Source organism: Vipera ursinii (genome assembly GCF_947247035.1).
Source record: "Vipera ursinii genome assembly, chromosome: 1".
In the NCBI taxonomy this organism is placed as follows: domain Eukaryota; kingdom Metazoa; phylum Chordata; class Lepidosauria; order Squamata; family Viperidae; genus Vipera; species Vipera ursinii.
In genome coordinates, this window is record NC_139512.1 from 191,392,074 (window position 1) to 191,410,964 (window position 18,891).

General features: G+C 37.0%; 1 protein-coding gene across 2 annotated transcripts; it reads right to left on the minus strand.

Annotated features, from left to right (window-relative positions):
* Positions 1-246: 246 nt before the first annotated feature.
* Positions 247-18,880, minus strand: LOC310632176 (bis(5'-adenosyl)-triphosphatase ENPP4-like). Of its 2 annotated transcripts, none has more exons than XM_083349208.1 (4): positions 18,627-18,880; positions 9,304-10,168; positions 8,006-8,176; positions 247-2,889 (listed from the first exon to the last, which is right to left on the minus strand). In XM_083349208.1, exons 2-4 carry the CDS (start codon positions 10,127-10,129, stop codon positions 2,525-2,527), a joined length of 1,362 nt encoding a protein of 453 aa, XP_083205334.1. In that variant the 5' UTR covers positions 10,130-10,168; positions 18,627-18,880; the 3' UTR covers positions 247-2,524. The 2 variants fall into 2 exon arrangements, with proteins under 2 accessions (XP_083205334.1, XP_083205333.1); XM_083349207.1 differs by having other exon boundaries at positions 18,559-18,880.
* Between the last annotated feature and the right edge of the window lie 11 nt (positions 18,881-18,891).

Consider the following 18,891-nt stretch of genomic DNA (forward strand, 5'->3'; position numbering starts at 1 on the left):
AAATCATTTTGGGAATAGCTCAGAAAAATGATATATGTAGTATACACCTAGAGTCACAATTCAAAAGAGATACAGAAGGCAGTATCATAAAACTAAACCAGAACTTTTATTATGCAGTTTTAAGTTTTTAGGAAGTAAGAGAGAGAATAGCTTGTAGACAAGAAAAAAAATTGGCTGTTCTGAATGTTAATATAATTTTGACTGGCAAGAATTTTAGAATGAATGAAAAAGTACTTGAATCTGAAAGTAACAAAGCATAAACTTTAATACTGAAAAAGTGCAACAGCCTCTTGGATCAAAGTCAACATAGTCCAAAATCCTCAATTACAAAGATCTCCCAATAGTCTCTTTAAAAAATAACACAGTTCATTACTGAAATTTATTTTCTCAGTATAAATTTATCCCTGATAATTGCAAAGATAACAAGTCGGTATTCCTAAAATAGGTAACATTTTTGGTAACTAGTCAGTGGCCTTGAAATGAAGGATAAGGATATACTGTAACAGCTTTTTTCACATTAATTCACATTTCCTTTGATGAACTGCTTGCTACTTGAGGTCCATTGCCTAATTAGCTTTATTTAAAGGAGCTTTAAGCTTTTTAAAGTTTTGCATTGCTCTTTATTTCCTGTTATTTATGCTATGATTATCAAAATCTGGAAGAGTCCCTGAGATATTAAATTTGTGTAGAACAGCTACAAATATCCTTGTACAAACTAGTTATTTAAAGTCTTTCCTATTAGAATGCCAATTTTCAAAGCAAAAACAAAAAACCCTTCCTATTTACTTCCAAAACATGTTTTCTTTCTGATAATGCCAAGCATTGCTTCTCATTATGTAATAGAATGATCTTTTGACAGAAGCTTGAGTTTCTCTTTTCTATGGAAGTGAAATTAAGTAATCCTGAAGAGAAATTGTTTTACTTCTTAAAAGACTAAATTTCACTGTACTTCTAATGTAAAGATTCTGGCTTATTCCAACAAGTAGAATACCAAAGTATCGCCTTAGTAAGAAGAAACTGAGTTTGAATGGGCTCCCTTAATGCCAAATGGGAGATACCAGTTGATGTTAGAAGCTCCTCCCTCAGTGTCACTACTGCTTAAATAAGGCACTGAAAAGCTGCTTCTGCTTTTGGGGAGGACTGTTACACAATTATTTAAATAGCACATCTCCTAATCAATACTATAGTTCTGGATTATTTTTTTACAACAGCTGTTATCACATAAGTATGGCAGTATCTTCATGGAGTGTTGCGGATTACAAGGATTCCACCATCATTTCTTAAAGAAGGCAAGCAAAGAAACTGAAGTTAAATTTGGAACGCTTGAAATACCAAGGAAAATTATGTGTCCTCCTATGCCTTAAGTATTCACTTCCCCTGAACTCTTAACTTTCAGGATGAAACAGACAAACACAAATGGTATTGCATATTATCTTCCTATTACAAATAATCTACTTTAAATCAAGCAATTATTAGGAATTTAAAAAACCAAATAATCATCATTGCTGAACATGTCAAATAATTGAATATACAGTACAGAACCTTATCACATACAAACTGCAAGCAGCAGAAAGTCATTTTTAACTGTCCCTTTTGCTTTCCAAAACCCTTCTTATAAAACATTTCTTTTGCAGAGTCATTAAAATATATGTATGTATAATACAATCTTATTGTTAATCCAAACACATGAAACACCTCAATACCTACGGTACCAAAATAGATTGAAAACACCATACCTGTCTAAATAGAGAAAGACATTAAGCTATGTTTAGAATAAGCTTATGAAAGATGATTTAAGATATAATCTATCTGCTTTGGGACATTTATAGTAGTAGTACAACATGCTATTTCTTTTTGCTTGGTGTAGCTTGAAGATATAGCTGCATGAATGGTTTTCCAACAGCTTGAAATAAAGGAAACATCCAGTTTGCAGAGACTGACATACAGTGCACAGTGCTCTAGAATTATGACTCCTAAATATTAACAGCTCCTAAATTAAACTATTATAGCAACTACTCCCAAAATGGAAAAAAAATCTGGATTATTTTCACAATTATAATCTGCTTGATAAAGAATTTCACGATAGTTTATATTTTTTCCAACCAGTTTCAGGGACATCTGAAATGACAATTCACTGGCTTCAAAAGGGCAGGGATGACTGGGCAATCAAAGAACTGTGCACATCAAAATGGGCAAGGCCTTGGTTGCCTAGTTTACCCTGCCTTTTAAAGCTGTGATCGTTGCTGAAGAGGCAGGAAATGCCACAGTATCTCTAAGCAGTTGTTCATCAAATATATGCAAGCAGATTCACTCACAAATAATCTTATTATCGCTTGGAAATAAATAAGTTTTACTACTATTAATTTTCTATTATTTTCTATTAGAAAATAAATTCTATTCAAGATTTTTTTCAGAGAGACAATGTTCTTCTGTAATTTTGGTGGATCTTTATTAAAGTGCATCATGTTATTAACCAATGTAACTTCTGTATTGTCTTTTCAAAACAAAAGTCAGAACAGAGGTCTTAACCTATTAAAGGATCATCATCATCTTCCTGAAGCTGGAGTCTTGAAAATGGATGTAGAGAAGGAGTTCTGTTCTTTGTGATTATTATAAGGCACATCAGAGTAGTTAATATCATAAAGACAACAATAACTATTACAATCGCTTCAGGAACACTTATGCACCATTGGTCAACTAATAAACACCTGGAATTGCTCAAAGTGCCATTATTAGGTTGGGATTTCAACCCTAAAATATGACACATCATTGGATAAATATCAATAGTACGGATTGAATTTAGTCTGTAATTTTTACGGAAAGCAGGTCCGTGAGCTGCTAAAAATGGCTGCATACTTGGAAGAGTATCATCATAGCCGTGGTCTCCTACTGAAAAATAAAGAAGCCAAGAACTGTTAATACATTGCAAAGATTTAGCTAAATTATTTTACCTAGTAAATATAATGCTCCCATTACAGAATTATAGCTTAACTGTTTTTTCAATGTTATTGTTTTCTGCTTGGTTAAAAATACAAGCAGAATATTTAAATTTAATGTTTTAGTTTATTAAACTGTTAAAATTGCATAATCTTCAAAAGTAAAAAAAAACAATCTCCAATATAATAAATTTGATATTTAAGAAGATTATGACAAATATATTAACTCCAAAGAAAGTATTTTAACATTATCTCCTATTAAAACAACCTGTTTGTCAAGGTACGAGTTGTGCATATCTCTGTGAGAATACCTTGTTGTCTCGCATCCCCTGCTTGCCACCCCATAGAATAGTCACATAGCACAAATATGCTTCAGGATATTTTTACACTCCTCTCTCAGAAACTAATATTCTATGGACATCCCAATATGCTGGACTTTCCACTCTTTTTCCTATTTCAGCAAATCTTTCGGTTCCCTGATATGACAATATCAATTGTTTCTCAATGGCCTATTTTGACTACATAAGCATAGTAAAACATGTGAATTTTCTGTTCATGCTTATGATATATTATACTTTAGTTACCAAATCATGTAAAAAACTTTATATGTTAAATTCTAAATTTCACTGTAAAAAGGAAGGATATTAAAGCAATAATTAAGTTTTAAAAAGAGATAAATCTCTTTAGTTTCCTTATCGCATTTATTGGCTATTTCTATAGATCAGCTAAACTCGATTACTGAAATCTCTCCCTCCCAATAGTTACAATCAATATTCTGAGATTGCAGATATATGTGACTTTTTTCCACCATCAATTCAGCCATGAAGGCGTACAACTGAAGGACATTATGCTAAGAAGGCCCTTTTAGAAGGGTTAACTGGATTTGAGATTGTTAAAAGGGTCAAATATTTGGGGGTGCTTTTGTCGCCCTCTAATACAAAACTATATAAAAATAACTATGAAAAATTATGGGGAAAAATCCAAAAAGAAATGGAGAGTTGGGAAAAACTGCAATTGTCTTTGTTGGGGCGAATCGCAGCAGTGAAAATGAATGTCCTGCCTAAATTTTTATTTTTATTTCAAATGATACCGGTTCTTAAGAAAGATTCTAATTTGGAGGAATGGCAACGAGGTATCAATAAATTTGTTTGGGCAGGGAAAAGGCCACGAGTTAAACTTAAGATTATGCAAGATACTCGTGAAAGAGGTGGTCTTAAAATGCCCAATCTCAAATTATATTATGAAGCTGCTGCGTTAGCAGGAATAAGTGATTGGATTAATTTGACACAAGAGAGATTATTAAATCTTGAGGGCCACGACTTGTTGTTTGGCTGGCATGCATATTTGTTGTATGATAAGAAGGTAGATAATGTGTTTAGAGTGCATATTTTAAGACAGGCATTGCTGAGAGTTTGGAAGAAGTATAGACATAAGTTAGACTGTAAGATACCATTGTGGGCAATTCCAAAACACGCAATAGAAAATATAAATGTTGGTTTTAAACATGATGTGACTATATATAAGGAGATTTTAAGTTTGGAAAGAAATGTCTGGTGTCTGAAACCATACAGCCTCTTGCGAGATGAGAACATTGTTCAAACTTGGTTTCAATATATTCAGCTACGGGCCAGGTGGAAAGAAGATCAGAAAACTGGTTTTACAATGACTGATGAAAATCTGATAAAGCAAATTAGAAATCAGGGTCCAGCACATATTAAACGGATATATCTTGCATTGATAGAGATTGACTCAGAAACAGAACTTGTTAAGGATTGTATGATAAAATGGGCCCAAAACATCCAAGAAGTTATTACAATGGACACGTGGGAAAAGATTTGGGTGAGGAACGTAAAATTTACACAAGCTCAAAATTTAAGAGAGAACTTTTATAAAATGTTTTATAGATGGCATCTAGATCCTAAAAAGCTTGCAAGTATGTACCCGAATTATCAGCCAAAATGCTGGAGGTGTGGCGAAGAAGATGCAACATATTTTCACATATGGTGGACTTGCAAAAGGTTAAGGCCTTTTGGATAAAAATTTGGTGGAATATGCAGAAGATTTTCAAGCAAAGGATAAAGTTTTGTCCGCAACTTTTTTTGTTGGGAATAATTACAGATGCTACAGTTGTGGACACTAAGTTGATGTTGAATTTAATTACGGCAGCAAGACTCTTAATAGGTCAGTATTGGAAGAAGGAGGAACTGCCGACTATAGAAGAATGGACTTTAAAGGTTTCTGACCTGGCAGAGATGGCAAAGATTTCTGCTTATTTGAAAGATCACTCGCAAGAACGTTATATTATGGAGTGGAGAAAATGGATTGAGTATATCCAGAACAAATATAGGACTAAAAAGTTTCATGTAGCATTTGAATAAGTCTTCCTTTTCTTTTTCTTTTTTCCTTTTTTTCTCTCTCTATATATTTAATACTAATAGTGTTTGTAGTTATCCTATATGAGCCAGAGAGTGATAGATTTTGGAGTTTATGGTTGTTAGCATATGGATGTTTATGATTGTTTTTTTTTGTTTTTATACCTTGTACTTAGCTCTGGGAAGTGGGGGGGAGGGGGGAGGGGTAGGGAGGGAGGGAGAGGGGAGGGGGAGGGGGGACTGTTAAAGATAAAATGTATGTTAAAACTTTTCAATAAAAAAAACTTTATATGTTAAATTCTAAATTTCACTGTAAAAAGGAAGGATATTAAAGCAATAATTAAGTTTTAAAAAGAGATAAATCTCCTTAGTTTCCTTATCGCATTTATTGGCTATTTCTATAGATCAGCTAAACTCGATTACTGAAATCTCTCCCTCCCAATAGTTACAATCAATATTCTGAGATTGCAGATATATGTGACTTTTTTCCACCATCAAAATTAAGGTTTCAGCCATGAAGGCGTACAACTGAAGGACATTATGCTAAGAAGGTCTTCATTGTTCAGATTTCACCCCAAAATTTCCTGCTGCTAAACTTTATATCTGTCTAATAGGAGTGTCTGTAAATCCATTGTTTCTCTTCACAATCCTTAGCTTATAAAGCTGGTAATTGTGCTCCAAACTTCTAAATGATATGCTACCTGATTTATAACTGCTAATCATTTTCCCAAGGGAATTTTTTTGGTCCAACATTCATTTCTAAATGTTAATACCATCTCCAGCCTGACCACATGCAACAGTTATGAACAGATGGTTTCTGTCCATCACTCCCATACACAATTATGCCCACTGTATTTAGTAAGAAAAGGTGACTTTAGGGCTTCATATTTTTGCAATTACGGCAATCCAGTTTAGTATTCTAAATTTCTGAATACATACAGGTGAAACTCGAAAAATTAGAATATCGTGCAAAAGTTCATTTATTTCAGTAATGCAACTTAAAAGAAGAAACTAATATATGAGATAAGACTCATTACATGCAAAGCAAGTTAGTTCAAGCCGTGATTTGTCATAACTATGATGATTATGGCGTACAGCTCATGAAAACCCCAAATCCACAATCTCAGAAAATTAGAATATTGTGAAAAGGTGCAATATTCTAGGCTCAAAGTGTCCCACTCTAATCAGCTAATTAAGCCATAACACCTGCAAAGGGTTCCTGAGCCTTTAAATGGTCTCTCTGTCTGGTTCAGTAGGAATCACAATCATGGGGAAGACTGCTGACCTGACAGTTGTGCAGAAAACCATCATTGACACCCTCCATAAGGAGGGAAAGCCTCAAAAGGTAATTGCAAAAGAAGTTGGATGTTCCCAAGGTGCTGTATCAAAGCACATTAATAGAAAGTTATGTGGAAGGGAAAAGTGTGGAAGAAAAAGGTGCACAAGCAGCAGGGATGACCGCAGCCTGGAGAGGATTGTCAGGAAAAGGCCATTCAAAGGTGTTGGGGACTTTCACAAGGAGTGGACTGAGGCTGGAGTCAGTGCATCAAGAGCCACCACACACAGACGGATCCTGGACATGGGCTTCAAATGTCGTATTCCTCTTGTCAAGCCGCTCCTGAACAACAAACGACGTCAGAAGCGTCTTACCTGGGCTAAAGAAAAACAGACCTGGTCTGTTGCTCAGTGGTCCAAAGTCTTCTTTTCTGATGAGAGCAACTTTTGCATCTCATTTGGAAACCAAGGACCCAGAGTCTGGAGGAAGAATGGAGAGGCACACACTGCAAGACGCTTGAAGTCCAGTGTGAAGTTTCCACAGTCTGTGTTGATTTGGGGAGCCATGTCATCTGCTGGTGTTGGTCCACTGTGCTTCATTAAGTCCAGGGTCAACGCAGCCATCTACCAGGAGATTTTGGAGCACTTCATGCTTCCTTCCGCAGACGAGCTTTATGGGGATGCTGACTTCATTTTCCAGCAGGACCACACTGCCAAAAGCACCAAAACCTGGTTCAATGACCGTGGGATTACTGTGCTTGATTGGCCAGCAAACTTACCTGACCTGAACCCCATAGAGAATCTATGGGGCATTGCCAAAAGATGAGAGACATGAGACCGAACAATGCAGAAGAGCTGAAGGCCGCTATTGAAGCATCCTGGTCTTCCATAACACCTCAGCAGTGCCACAGGCTGATAGCTTCCATGCCATGCTGCATTGAGGCAGTAATTGCTGCAAAAGGGGCCCAAACCAAGTACTGAGTACATATGCATGCTTATACTTTTCAGAGGTCCGATATTGTTCTATGTACACTCGTTTTATTGATTGCATATAATATTCAAATTTTCTGAGATTGTGGATTTGGGGTTTTCATGAGCTGTACGCCATAATCATCACAATTATGACAAATCACAGCTTGAACTATCTTGCTTTGCATGTAATGAGTCTATCTCTATCTCATATATTAGTTTCCCCTTTTAAGTTGCATTACTGAAATAAATGAACTTTTGCACAATATTCTAATTTTACGAGTTTCACCTGTAGAATTAAGCAAAATATATTAGTTAAAGAATCTAATCCTTAGTTTTTTCAGATATTTTCAAAAGGTTTCTGTTTTCTAATTCTTCTATGCTCTACATAACTATATCCTCCCATCAGAAAGGGAATTACATATTTTGATTAGTGTTTAAAAAAAAACTTACATCTGGGAAGAGACCCATTCTGTACAATTGTCCAGCCTTCATCTGCAACCAAAATTATTGGCTGAATGCGCTTATTGTGATGGTAATGATATCGCTCTGGAATTTCTTCTTTAAGATAAACCTTCATATAAGGGCTGCAGTTTTTCATTAAGCTATACACATGTGTCACATCTAAAAAAACAAAGTATAAACAAATGTGTCATTTATCTGTAAAACGTAAAAACTAGTTACTGTGAATATAAAAAGTGCATTCATATTTCCTAAGAGCTCATCTACTATTTTCATATGCTTACTTTCAGAAGTAAAACTATACATTTTTAAATCATTCTTCATTTTAAGAATGTAACAAGGGACATTTTAAACCCAAAATATTATGCATCTGAAATGCTGCATCCTAGTATTTTGAGCTCAGAGTAAAACACTGAATTTTGTCCCCAGTTCAGAACAGAGTGTGTTCAAACATTTTAAATTCTTAAACATTGTAGCATTACAATGTTTTAGAGAATCACGCTACAGGTTTACTTTCCACTAGGCCTCTATGGCTATTTGTTATAGACAGAATATATATATATTAAAAGCTAGTCAAATTTATGGGTATTTTTCAAGTTTTAAAATGATCTCCTCAGCATATTCATAAGTATGGTGGTAGTTAACAGTCAATATGGACTATCACCCCACCTTTTATTGCCCTAAAGCAAAAAATGAGAAAGCAAGTGATATGTTTCAAGTTCCCTAGACCTCTATAGTTCAAGGCTCAAATGCTTGGTATTTGTTATATGTGTAATTATATGTGAAACGTGGAATATTCAAAACTTGATGAATTTGTACTGATGAATGTTTTGAAGTTTGGGTGCTCAGGACAAAATAGCTTTCTTATTTCAATGACTTTTCTATATGCAATAACACATTTAAACAAAGATAATACTAGAAATTTGTAGTGTTAATCATAGTACAGCTTTGTTTACATATTGGTATTAACTAATATGACATGTAAAATTATTATGCTCAGTTGAATAACCACTATAGAGAAAGGAATTCAGTATTTTTCTGATCAGAATCAGTAATCGTAATATTTTTAAATTGGGTTTTAACTTTTGTATGGTTGATTTTTAACTCCCTGTAAACTGCCCTGAGTCGTCAGGGAAAGGGCGGTATATAAATGCAATAAAATAAATAAATAAATATTCAACAAATTGAGAAATACGATTAGTGACTTACTCAAGAAATTACATAACTTTGAGAATAAGGTTAGAAGCATTGAATAGTAACAGATTTTACACCATTAAGAACATACTTACTATTTGGCAATATGGCAGCAACTGGGCTTCTGTCTATTAGCAGGTAGCTGCTAGGATCAATGCAATCATCCAATTTGATTAATCTCTCCTGGGAGCACTGTGCCATGCCGTGATCACTTGTAATGATAACATTAATTTCCTCCCACAACTTTGAAACTTTAAGCTTCTCAACAAGGAGGCCAATATGCTTATCTACTTCTTGTAATACTTTACTCATATTCTTAGTATCTTCTGGTCCATACTTGTGTCCACTTGCATCTGGTTCTTCCCAATAAAGAGTAGCAAAAGTAACTAATGGGTTAGAACTATTCAGCCATTCAATAATCTTTTGTACGCGTTCACTGAAGCTTACTGAAGAATTGTATTTCATAAAAAAGTGAGGAAGAGTATCATGAATTTTTACATCTGTGCCAGGCCACATTGCAGAAGCACTTGTTTTGTTCTCCTGCCATTCATTGCTCACCCAAATAGGAATTGCTTCATCCCACCAGAAAGGATCGGTATCATTAAACTGTGAAAAATTCTTCTTTGTATCAATGTCAAACATTTCATTTGCTACAATACCATGGCTTTCTTCATAGAGACCTGTGACTATACTGTAGTGATTTGGAAAAGTTTTTGTGATGAAAGCATTGGTAACATGTTCTACTAATACACCAGCCTTAATAAAATCTTGGAGATGTGGAAGTTCATATTTCTTCAAATAATCAGCCCTGAAGCCATCAAAAGACACCAGAAGTAATCTTGGCGCTGACTTGCTAACAGATTTACCATTGGAGTAAGAAATTATTCCACTAAAGAGTAGTACTATTACTAAAAAAAGCATTGTGGATAAAATTTCAACATGTATAGGAAACAAGGATACCTGAAAGGAGAAAAAATGAAATCCCAATTAAGAATTTCAAGCCAAAGAATTATTTTCATCCTAGTCAAGCACTGAACTCAATTTCCAATAAATTTAATTTATATTCTACTTAGGAGAATTGCTAATTAATATAACTATACATTTCCACATATTTTTCAACTGTGTTTTATACATAGTAGAGACTGGCAATCCAGCAGCCTGGGTTTCTACAAGGCCAAATCCAGTATGAAACCACAGAACTCTAACAAAATTTCAGTTAATTCCTATATTTTTGTGTGAGATTGCCTACCGAGGGCAGGAAAATCATACCAGTATTTCAAGAGCTCAACCCATTATTATTAAGCAATATAGGATCTGATTTATTTAAGTTTAGTAACTGGTTACAAAGTAAAATTCAGAAGTTGAGATATGGACAGTATAAGCCTTACTATTTTACTACCATTTTTCTTTTATGTTGAACCTGATCTGATTGCTATATCTTAATTTCTTGCAAAAGTTATTCTTTCTATAACACCATTTCCAATCTATTCATTTCATCTTTTTAAACTTCAAATTAGATTTTACACATAAAAATTAAGTTCTGAAGAACTACTACTTACATATGGCTAGAGTACAGAAATGTAACTTAACAGAAAAATTAGTGTGGGCATAAAGTTACCCCACAGGGTTGCTGCTGCAGGGAAAACAGGAGGTAGGAACATTATGTATGCCACCTAGAGTTTTATAAAAATAAAAGTGTATATTATTAATAGTTATTTGTTTTTGCTTACTTCATAAATTAGGGTATTTCTATTTTTAACAGTTGTTGTTAGCTGCAAAGTCATGTCCGACCCATTGCGACCCCATGGACAACGTTCCTCCAGGCCTTCCTGTCCTCTACCATCTTCTGGAGTCCATTTAAGCTCACGCCTACTGCTTCAGTGACTCCATCCAGCCACCTCATTCTCTGTCATCCCCTTCTTCTATTGCCCTCAATCTTTCCCAGCATTAGGCTCTTCTCCAGTGAGTCCTTCCTTCTCATTAGGTGGCCAAAGTATTTGAGTTTCAATTTCAGGATCTGGCCTTCTAAAGAGCAGTCAGAGTTGATCTCCTCTAGGACTGACTGGTTTGAACACCTTGCAGTCCAAGGGACTTGCAGGAGTCTTCTCCAGCACCAGAGTTCAAAGGCCTCAATTCTTTGGCGCTCAGCCTTTCTTATGGTCCAACTTTCACTGCCATACATTGCAACTGGGAAGACCATAGCCTTGACTATACGCACTTTTGTTGACAGGGTGATGTCTCTGCTTTTTAGTGTGCTGTCTAGATTTGCCATTGCTTTCCTCCACAGGAGAAAGCGTCTTTTAATTTCTTGGCTACAGTCCCCATCTGCAGTGATCTTGGAGCCCAGGAAAATAAAAATCTGTCACTACCTCCATTTCTTCCCCATCTATTTGCCAGGAATTGAGAGGGCCGGACGCCATGATCTTGCTTTTAATGTTAAGTTTCAACCCAACTTTTGCACTCTCCTTCTTCATGCACAACAAGAGGGTCTTTAGTTCCTCTTCACTTTCTGCCATTAGAGTGGTATCATCTGAATATCTTAGGTTGTTGATATTTCTCCTGGCAATTTTAATTCCAACTTTTGATTCATCTAGCCCTGCCTTTCTCATGATGTGCTCTGCATATAAGTTAAATAGGCAGGGCAACCGTATACAGCCTTGCCGGACTCCTTTCCCAATTTTGAACCAATCAGTGGTTCTGTGTCCAGTTCTCACTGTTGCTTCTTGGCCCACATATAGGTTTCTCAAGAGACAAATAAGATGGTCTGGTACACCCATCTCTTTAAGAACTTGCCACAGTTTCTTGTGATCCACACAATCAAAGGCTTTAGCATAGCCAATGAAGCAGAAGTAGATGTTTCTCTGGAACTCCCCTAGCTTTCTCCATGATCCAGCGTATGTTGGCAATTTGATCTCTAGTTCCCCTGCCTCTTCGAAATCCTGCCTGTACTTCTGGTAGTTCTTGATCCACATACTGCTGGAGTCTAGCTTGTAGGATTTTGACCATAACTTTACCAGCATGAGAAATGAGTGCAATGATGCAATAGTTTGAACATTCTTTGGCACTGCCTTTCTTTGGAATTGGAATGTAAACTGATCTTTTCCAATCCTGTGGCCACTGTTGACTTTTCCAAATTTGCTAGCAAATTGAGTGTAGCGCTTTTACTGCATCGTCTTTTAAGATTTTGAATAGCTCAGCTAGAATACTGTCACCTCCACTAGCTTTGTTGTTGCTCAGCTTTTCTAAGGCCCACTTCACTTCACATTCTAGGATGTCTGGCTCGAGGTCAGTGACCACCTCATCGTGGTTATCAGGGACGTTAAGCTCATTCTTGTATAGTTCTTCTGTGTAATTTTGCCACCTCTTCTTAATCTCTTCTGCCTCTGTTAGGTCCCTGCCATTTTGGTCCTTTATCGTGCCCATTTTTGCATGAAACGTTCCCTTCATCTCTCCAATTTTCTTGAAGAGCTCTCTGGTCCTCCCTATTCTATTGTTTTCTTCTATTTCTTTGCACTGTTCATTTAAGAAGGCATTCTTATCTCTTCTAGCTATTCTCTGGAATTCTGCATTCAATTGGGCATATCTTTCTTTTTTTCCCCTTGCCTTTCGCTTCCCTCCTTTCCTCAGCTATTTGCAAAGCTTCCTCAGACAGCCATTTTGCTTTCTTGCATTTCTTTTTCTTTGGGATGGTTTTAGTTGCTACCTCTTGTATAATGTTGTGAACCTCTGTGCATAGTTCTTCAGGCACTCTGTCTATCAGATCTAATTCCTTAAATCTATTTGTCACCTCTACTGTATATTCAACAGGGAAATGATTTAATTCATACCTGAGTGGCCTAGTGCTTTTCCCTACTTTCTTCAGTTTAAGCCTAAACCTTGCAACAAGAAGCTCCTGGTCTGACCCACAGTCAGCTCCTGGTCTTGTTTTTACTGACTGTATAGAGCTTCTCCATCTTTGGCTGCAGAGCACATAGTCAATCTGATTTCTGTGTTGACCATCTGGTGATGTCCATGTGTAGAACCATCTCTTGGGTTGTTGGAAAAGATTGTTTGCTATGACCATCGTATTCTCTTGACAAAATTCTATCAGCCTATGTCCTGCTTCATTTTGTACTCCAAGGCCAAACTTGCTTGTTATTCCGGTTATCTTTTGGCTTCCTACTTTAGCATTCCAATCCCACATGATGATAAGGACATCATTTTTTGGTGTTAGTTCTATAAGGTGCTGTAGGGCTTCATAGAACCGGTCAATTTCATCCTCTTCAGCACCGGTGGTTGAGGCATAGACTTGGACTTCTGTGATATTGAATGGTTTGCCTTGGATTCGAACTGAGATCATTCTGTCATTTTGGGGATTGTATCTCAGTATTGCTTTTCCTACTTTTTTATTGACTATGAAGGCTACTCCATTTCTTCTGAGGGATTCTTGCCCACAGTAGTATACCTGATGGTCATCTGAATTAAATTCACCCATTCCTGTCCATTTTAGTTCACTGATTCCTAAGATATCAATGTTTAGTCTTGTCATCACTTGTTTGACCACATCCAGCTTGCCTTGATTCATGGATCTTACATTCCAGGTTCCTATGGAGAAAAAAATCTTTACAGCATCGGACTTTCCTTTCACCACCAGATACATCCACAGCTGAGCGTCCTTTCGACTTTGGCCCAGTTGCTTCATTCTTTCTGGCGCTACTAGTACTAGTCCTCTGCTCTTCCCCAGTAGCATATTGGACGCCTTCCGACCTGAGGGGCTCATCTTCCAGCGTTATATCGTTTTGCCTTTTGGTACTGTCCATAGTGTTTTCATGGCAAAGATACTGGAGTGGGTTGCCATTTCCTTCTCCAGTGGATCACATTTTGTCAGAACTCTCTGCTATGACCTTTCCGTCTTGGGCGGCCCTGCATGGCATAGCTCATAGCTTCATTGAATTACACAAGCCCCTTCGCCACGACAAGGCAGTAATCCATGAAGGGGATTTTTTTAACAGATTTAGTTTAAATATATCACAGATATTATATTATTTATATAATATATAAATTACATTTATATAACATATTATAAATATGCCGTTATAGGGCATTGCATGCCAAAATAAAGTGATACACAAGACAGTTTTTCCCCCTTGTGCCATCACTCTTCTGAACACCTAATTATCACAGTACTGTTTTATGTCTAAGAATATTTATCCATGTAGTATTGCCAGTAATTATTATTATCTCTCTCATCTTTTCTACTACTTTCTCCTAATGGTATCTTATGAATATATTACTTTGCTGTTTGTATGTATACTGAGAGCTTACGAATTGGAGATAAATTCCTTGTATGTCCAATTACACTTAGCCAATAAAGTATATTCTAATCTAGTCTAGTCTCATCTAGTCTGTAATATTACTGAAACCGAAATGGGACAAAGTATAGGTAATTCTCAATTTACAACCAGTTGCATAACCACTGTTCAAAGATACAACAGATTTTTAAAAAGCTACTTATAACCTAAGTCCGTGGTGGCAAACCTATGGTACGTGTTACAGGTGGCATGCAGAGCCCTCTCTGTGGACACGCGTGCCATCACCCCAGTCCTAGGCCTTCAGCTGGGTTTTATAAAACCTTTTCACTTTAGGCCTCCACCACTGTGTGCAGAAAAAAAAGAGGTTCAATCAATCAATTTCAACTTTTCACACACAAAAAAAGATCTCGCTAAGTTGGAATTTATTGATTGAACCTTTTAGTCTCACCCAGTCTGCCGTTACCACTGCAACCACGCCCACCCAATGGGCCATGCCGACCCAATTGGCCACGCCCACCCAGCACCCAATGATACATAAGTGGGTTTTGGGTTGCACTTTGGGCACTCGGTCTCTGAAAGGTTCGCCATCACTGCCCTAAGTTATAACTGCTGCACAATACCCTGTGGTCATGTTTTGGGTCCTTGGCAACCAGCTTGCCTTTATGACCAGTTTCAGCGTACCACTTTCACAGGATATCAGTTTGCAACTTTGGTAGCTTTCTGGCAAAAAACTACCATTGGATATGCTGGATATAGTTTATGACCAAATAGTTTGCTTAATGACTTATTGTAACTCAATGTAAAAATGGTCATAAAATCAAGTCAGGTCACAATGGTAATCCACTTAATGACTATGACTTGCAATCATAATTCCAAGACCAATTGTGATTGTAAGCTGAAGACCAACTATATATCCTCACTGACATTAAAACATATTCTTTCAAAAATGTTACTATCCAAAGCAAAGCCTGTAATTTTTGATAGCGTTATATGCACCTATGACCAAGTCTGCAAACACTTTCAAGAGGTAATTGCTCAATAAAAAAATAAGATAGTGCCGGAAAACATAAGTAGTCGCTTGTCTGTATACTAAATGGCATATATTAATGTGGCACTTTTGTTTAATTTTGTTTTGAATGAACAACAGAATCTATATACAGGTACTCCTTGACTTGCAACAGTTCATTTAGTGACTGTTCGAAGTTACAACAGCTCTGAAAAAAGTGACCTATGATTGTTTTTCACACTTACAACCACTGCAGCATCCCCATGGTCATGGGATCAAAATTCAGACACTTGGCAACTGACTCATATTTATGACGGTTGCAGTGTCCCGGGGTCATGGGATGACCTTTTGTAACTTTCTGACAAGCAAAGTCAATGGGGAAGCCAGTGTTATTCATGAACACCTGCACTCATTCGCTTAACAACTGTCACAAGCTAGGTCATAAAACGGGCAAAGTTCACTTAACAAATGTCTCACTTAGCAACAGAAATTTTGGGCTCAACCATGGTTGTAAGTCAAGGACTATCTGTACATTCCTGTAGCAGAGGTCAACAATATGGCATTCACATAGGATTCACAGAGATACAGTGGATGCAGAATTCTCAAGTATCCACTGGGTCTCTCAAAAGTAATTTTTTATTACCCTCCCACCAGTCCCTATCTTGCAAGATGCCCCAAATGAATTGGAATCCTGCCATATAAAAGCATAAAGAATACACTGGCTTTATTATGGTCTTAAATCAGAACAGAAATCCTGATTATAAACAGTAAAATTATAAGGGCATTGATAAGGTTAGTCAATGCCAACTTCTATATTCTAATTAAGAGTTTCTTAAAACATATCTTAGGACCCTCTCAGAAATTTGAAGAATCAAAATGATTTGAAAAAATTATACTGAAAAATACAATATTTAAATCCCATTACACAATTGTGAGAAGCTTTTGCCATTTGGATTTTGCCCATGTGAATTTAAGAGAATTTATATAGAAATTAAGCAAATGTGGTGCCAAAATAACTCCCCTTGGCAGTTATAATTGGTTTTGAGAACTATTTGGAATGGCTGCATTTTACTCTGAATAAAAGTTTGTTCTGTCAAAAAAGCTTATCAAAACCAATTTTTTATCCATGGAGGAATTCTTGAATTTATCCCACACGTGAACTCATGAAACAGAATCAAAGGCTGCCTTGAACACCAAAAGTGCCACAAATGGCTACTTTTACTACCAGTGTATTTGTCTATTATATCCTGTGAAATCATATAATGATCTACCATGGATCTTTGTTCTCTTAAAACTATTTGCTCATGCCTGGGAATATTATTTCATTCCTGCAAATCACGAAATGTACAACACAGATGTTTAGCACTTAGTTTGTGGATAATATATAGCAAGCTAATTTATGATTTAAAGCTTGCTTTCTATTACCATTCTTTACAAAACTGGAACCATATCGTCCACACACACAGCAATTCCATCTGACTAGATGTGGGGTCTCTGAAAAGGTACTGTGGGAAGAATCCAGAGAAAGAAATACTTTGGGAAATATTAAAAAGGCAGAATATATTTCCCCAAAGGATTTTAAAGACAGAAACCAACCAACCCCCCCCCCCCCAGTCTCTCTGCCCCAAACAGAAACCAGGTCTGCAGAAATGCAGATGTGATAATCTTGTCAGAAAGACTGGAGCCAGGAAGCTGGGATTAGAAAGGAAGATCCCTAGAATCAACAATCCCTCACACCAAAAAATCCAAGAGTCATCAGTCACAGCCCCAGGGAAGCAGGATATGACCTTCGGGACGTAATAGGATTAACCCACCACCATCAGAATACCAGAAAGGCTCAGGTTCATGCCACAGGAACAACTCCAAACAAAAGCCCAAGAAGGTTAAAAAAAACCCCACTCACTACTACATGTGGTCAGTTTTTTCCAGAGCCATCTTTCTGTCTGGCTCTCCTCTTCAATAAACTACAACCTTCTTTCTAAAGCAGTCTTCATGTTGTTTATTTCTGGCTTGGACTGGACCCTGATGATTTTTCCTTCAACAGTACTCTGATTAGAGCATTGGCAATCATATGGGAAGGGCTTGTGTAATACTGGAGGATCTTCACCAAGAAATTTAGCTACCAAGTTATTAAAAGTGGGATGTAATCCTTGTTTACAAAACATTCAAAAGTTTCTGTAATAGTAACAGTCTTTTAAATAAATTAAAACATGAGAAATATATAATGCATGAGAATTATAAAACTACTAGTATTTTTTCATAAATATAATGGAAATAAAACTTTAATCCAGTGGAGGTAGTTTATGAAGTTAGGCTAAGAGTATGATGATTTATAAAACAATAGAAAGGGCAATTGCAGTAAAAAAATGTTATACAGGAACAGTTAAATTGTTTCATTTTATACAAATACTATTTCCCTTCTTACTCCATTCCTTTTTTTGCCTGCTTAAGTTTTACTTTACTTTCTCATTTATTTATTTATTTATTTGATTTATATACCGCCCTTCTCCCGAAGGACTCAGGGCGGTGTACAGGGCAATAAAAATAAGAATACAGGATACAAGATTTAAAGTTAAATGATTGTGCCCAATGTAGTAAGTTAATTTATTTAAAGTAGTATATTTAAAGTAGTATATCAAGAATAAACTATTTTATACTTGGCTTATAACATACGCTTGGCTCCAAATTCCCAACCTGAAAATAAACCTATTTCCAACAACTGACATTCATCTACATTCATCAACAAAATAATGCCCAAACTATAGTTGCAATATTTTCTTCACGTCGGGAGTAGTGTCAACATTCAAGCCACATTGGTAAGAGGAAGTGAACAACAACAAAAAGTCCTTTGTCATTTGGTCATTGGCGTTTTCGAGATTTCGGCGAATGTAATGCCCACGTTTGCCTCATCTATAGCGGTCACAGCCAGGAAAGAGACTCCACCCGTGAAGAGGAGGTGGTCACGGCCTTCCCCCCCCCCCCATAACGAACCGCAGGGGAGCCTCAGCTCCTTGAAGCTCTCCTCTTACCAGAAGACAATATCCCATACCTACCCACGGGGCAAGAGGTAGATACTACCGCGAGGAAAGGAAGCGCCCCACCGCCCGTCGTTCCCACTCACTCGTAATAAGGCAGGTCCAACACTTTCCCACCCCACGATGGACGCGCATGCGCCGTTAAATAAGCCGCCGCGAAACACCAACGGCCGGCGGCTTCAGCCGCAAGTCAGCGCCGACAACTGAGGAATCTTTTTCTTTCGAGCTCTGATTGGTCACTAGGCGATATGGTAGTGAAGCGGCCGCCCGTTTGAGTCGGAGAAGCAGGTGCACGGCGGGCGAGGCTTTCGGACGCGCGAAGGACGGAACTATTGGCGGGGGGGGGGGGCG

Coding starts and splice junctions, on each gene's coding strand:
- LOC310632176 (XM_083349208.1), bottom strand. CDS start 10,129: ATGCTTTTTTTAGTAATAGTACTACTCTTTAGTGGAATAATTTCTTAC. Junction 8,177..9,303: donor TGCTGCCATATTGCCAAATA/GTAAGTATGTTC, acceptor TTGTTTTTTTAG/ATGTGACACATGTGTATAGC. Junction 2,890..8,005: donor GAATGGGTCTCTTCCCAGAT/GTAAGTTTTTTT, acceptor TTTATTTTTCAG/TAGGAGACCACGGCTATGAT.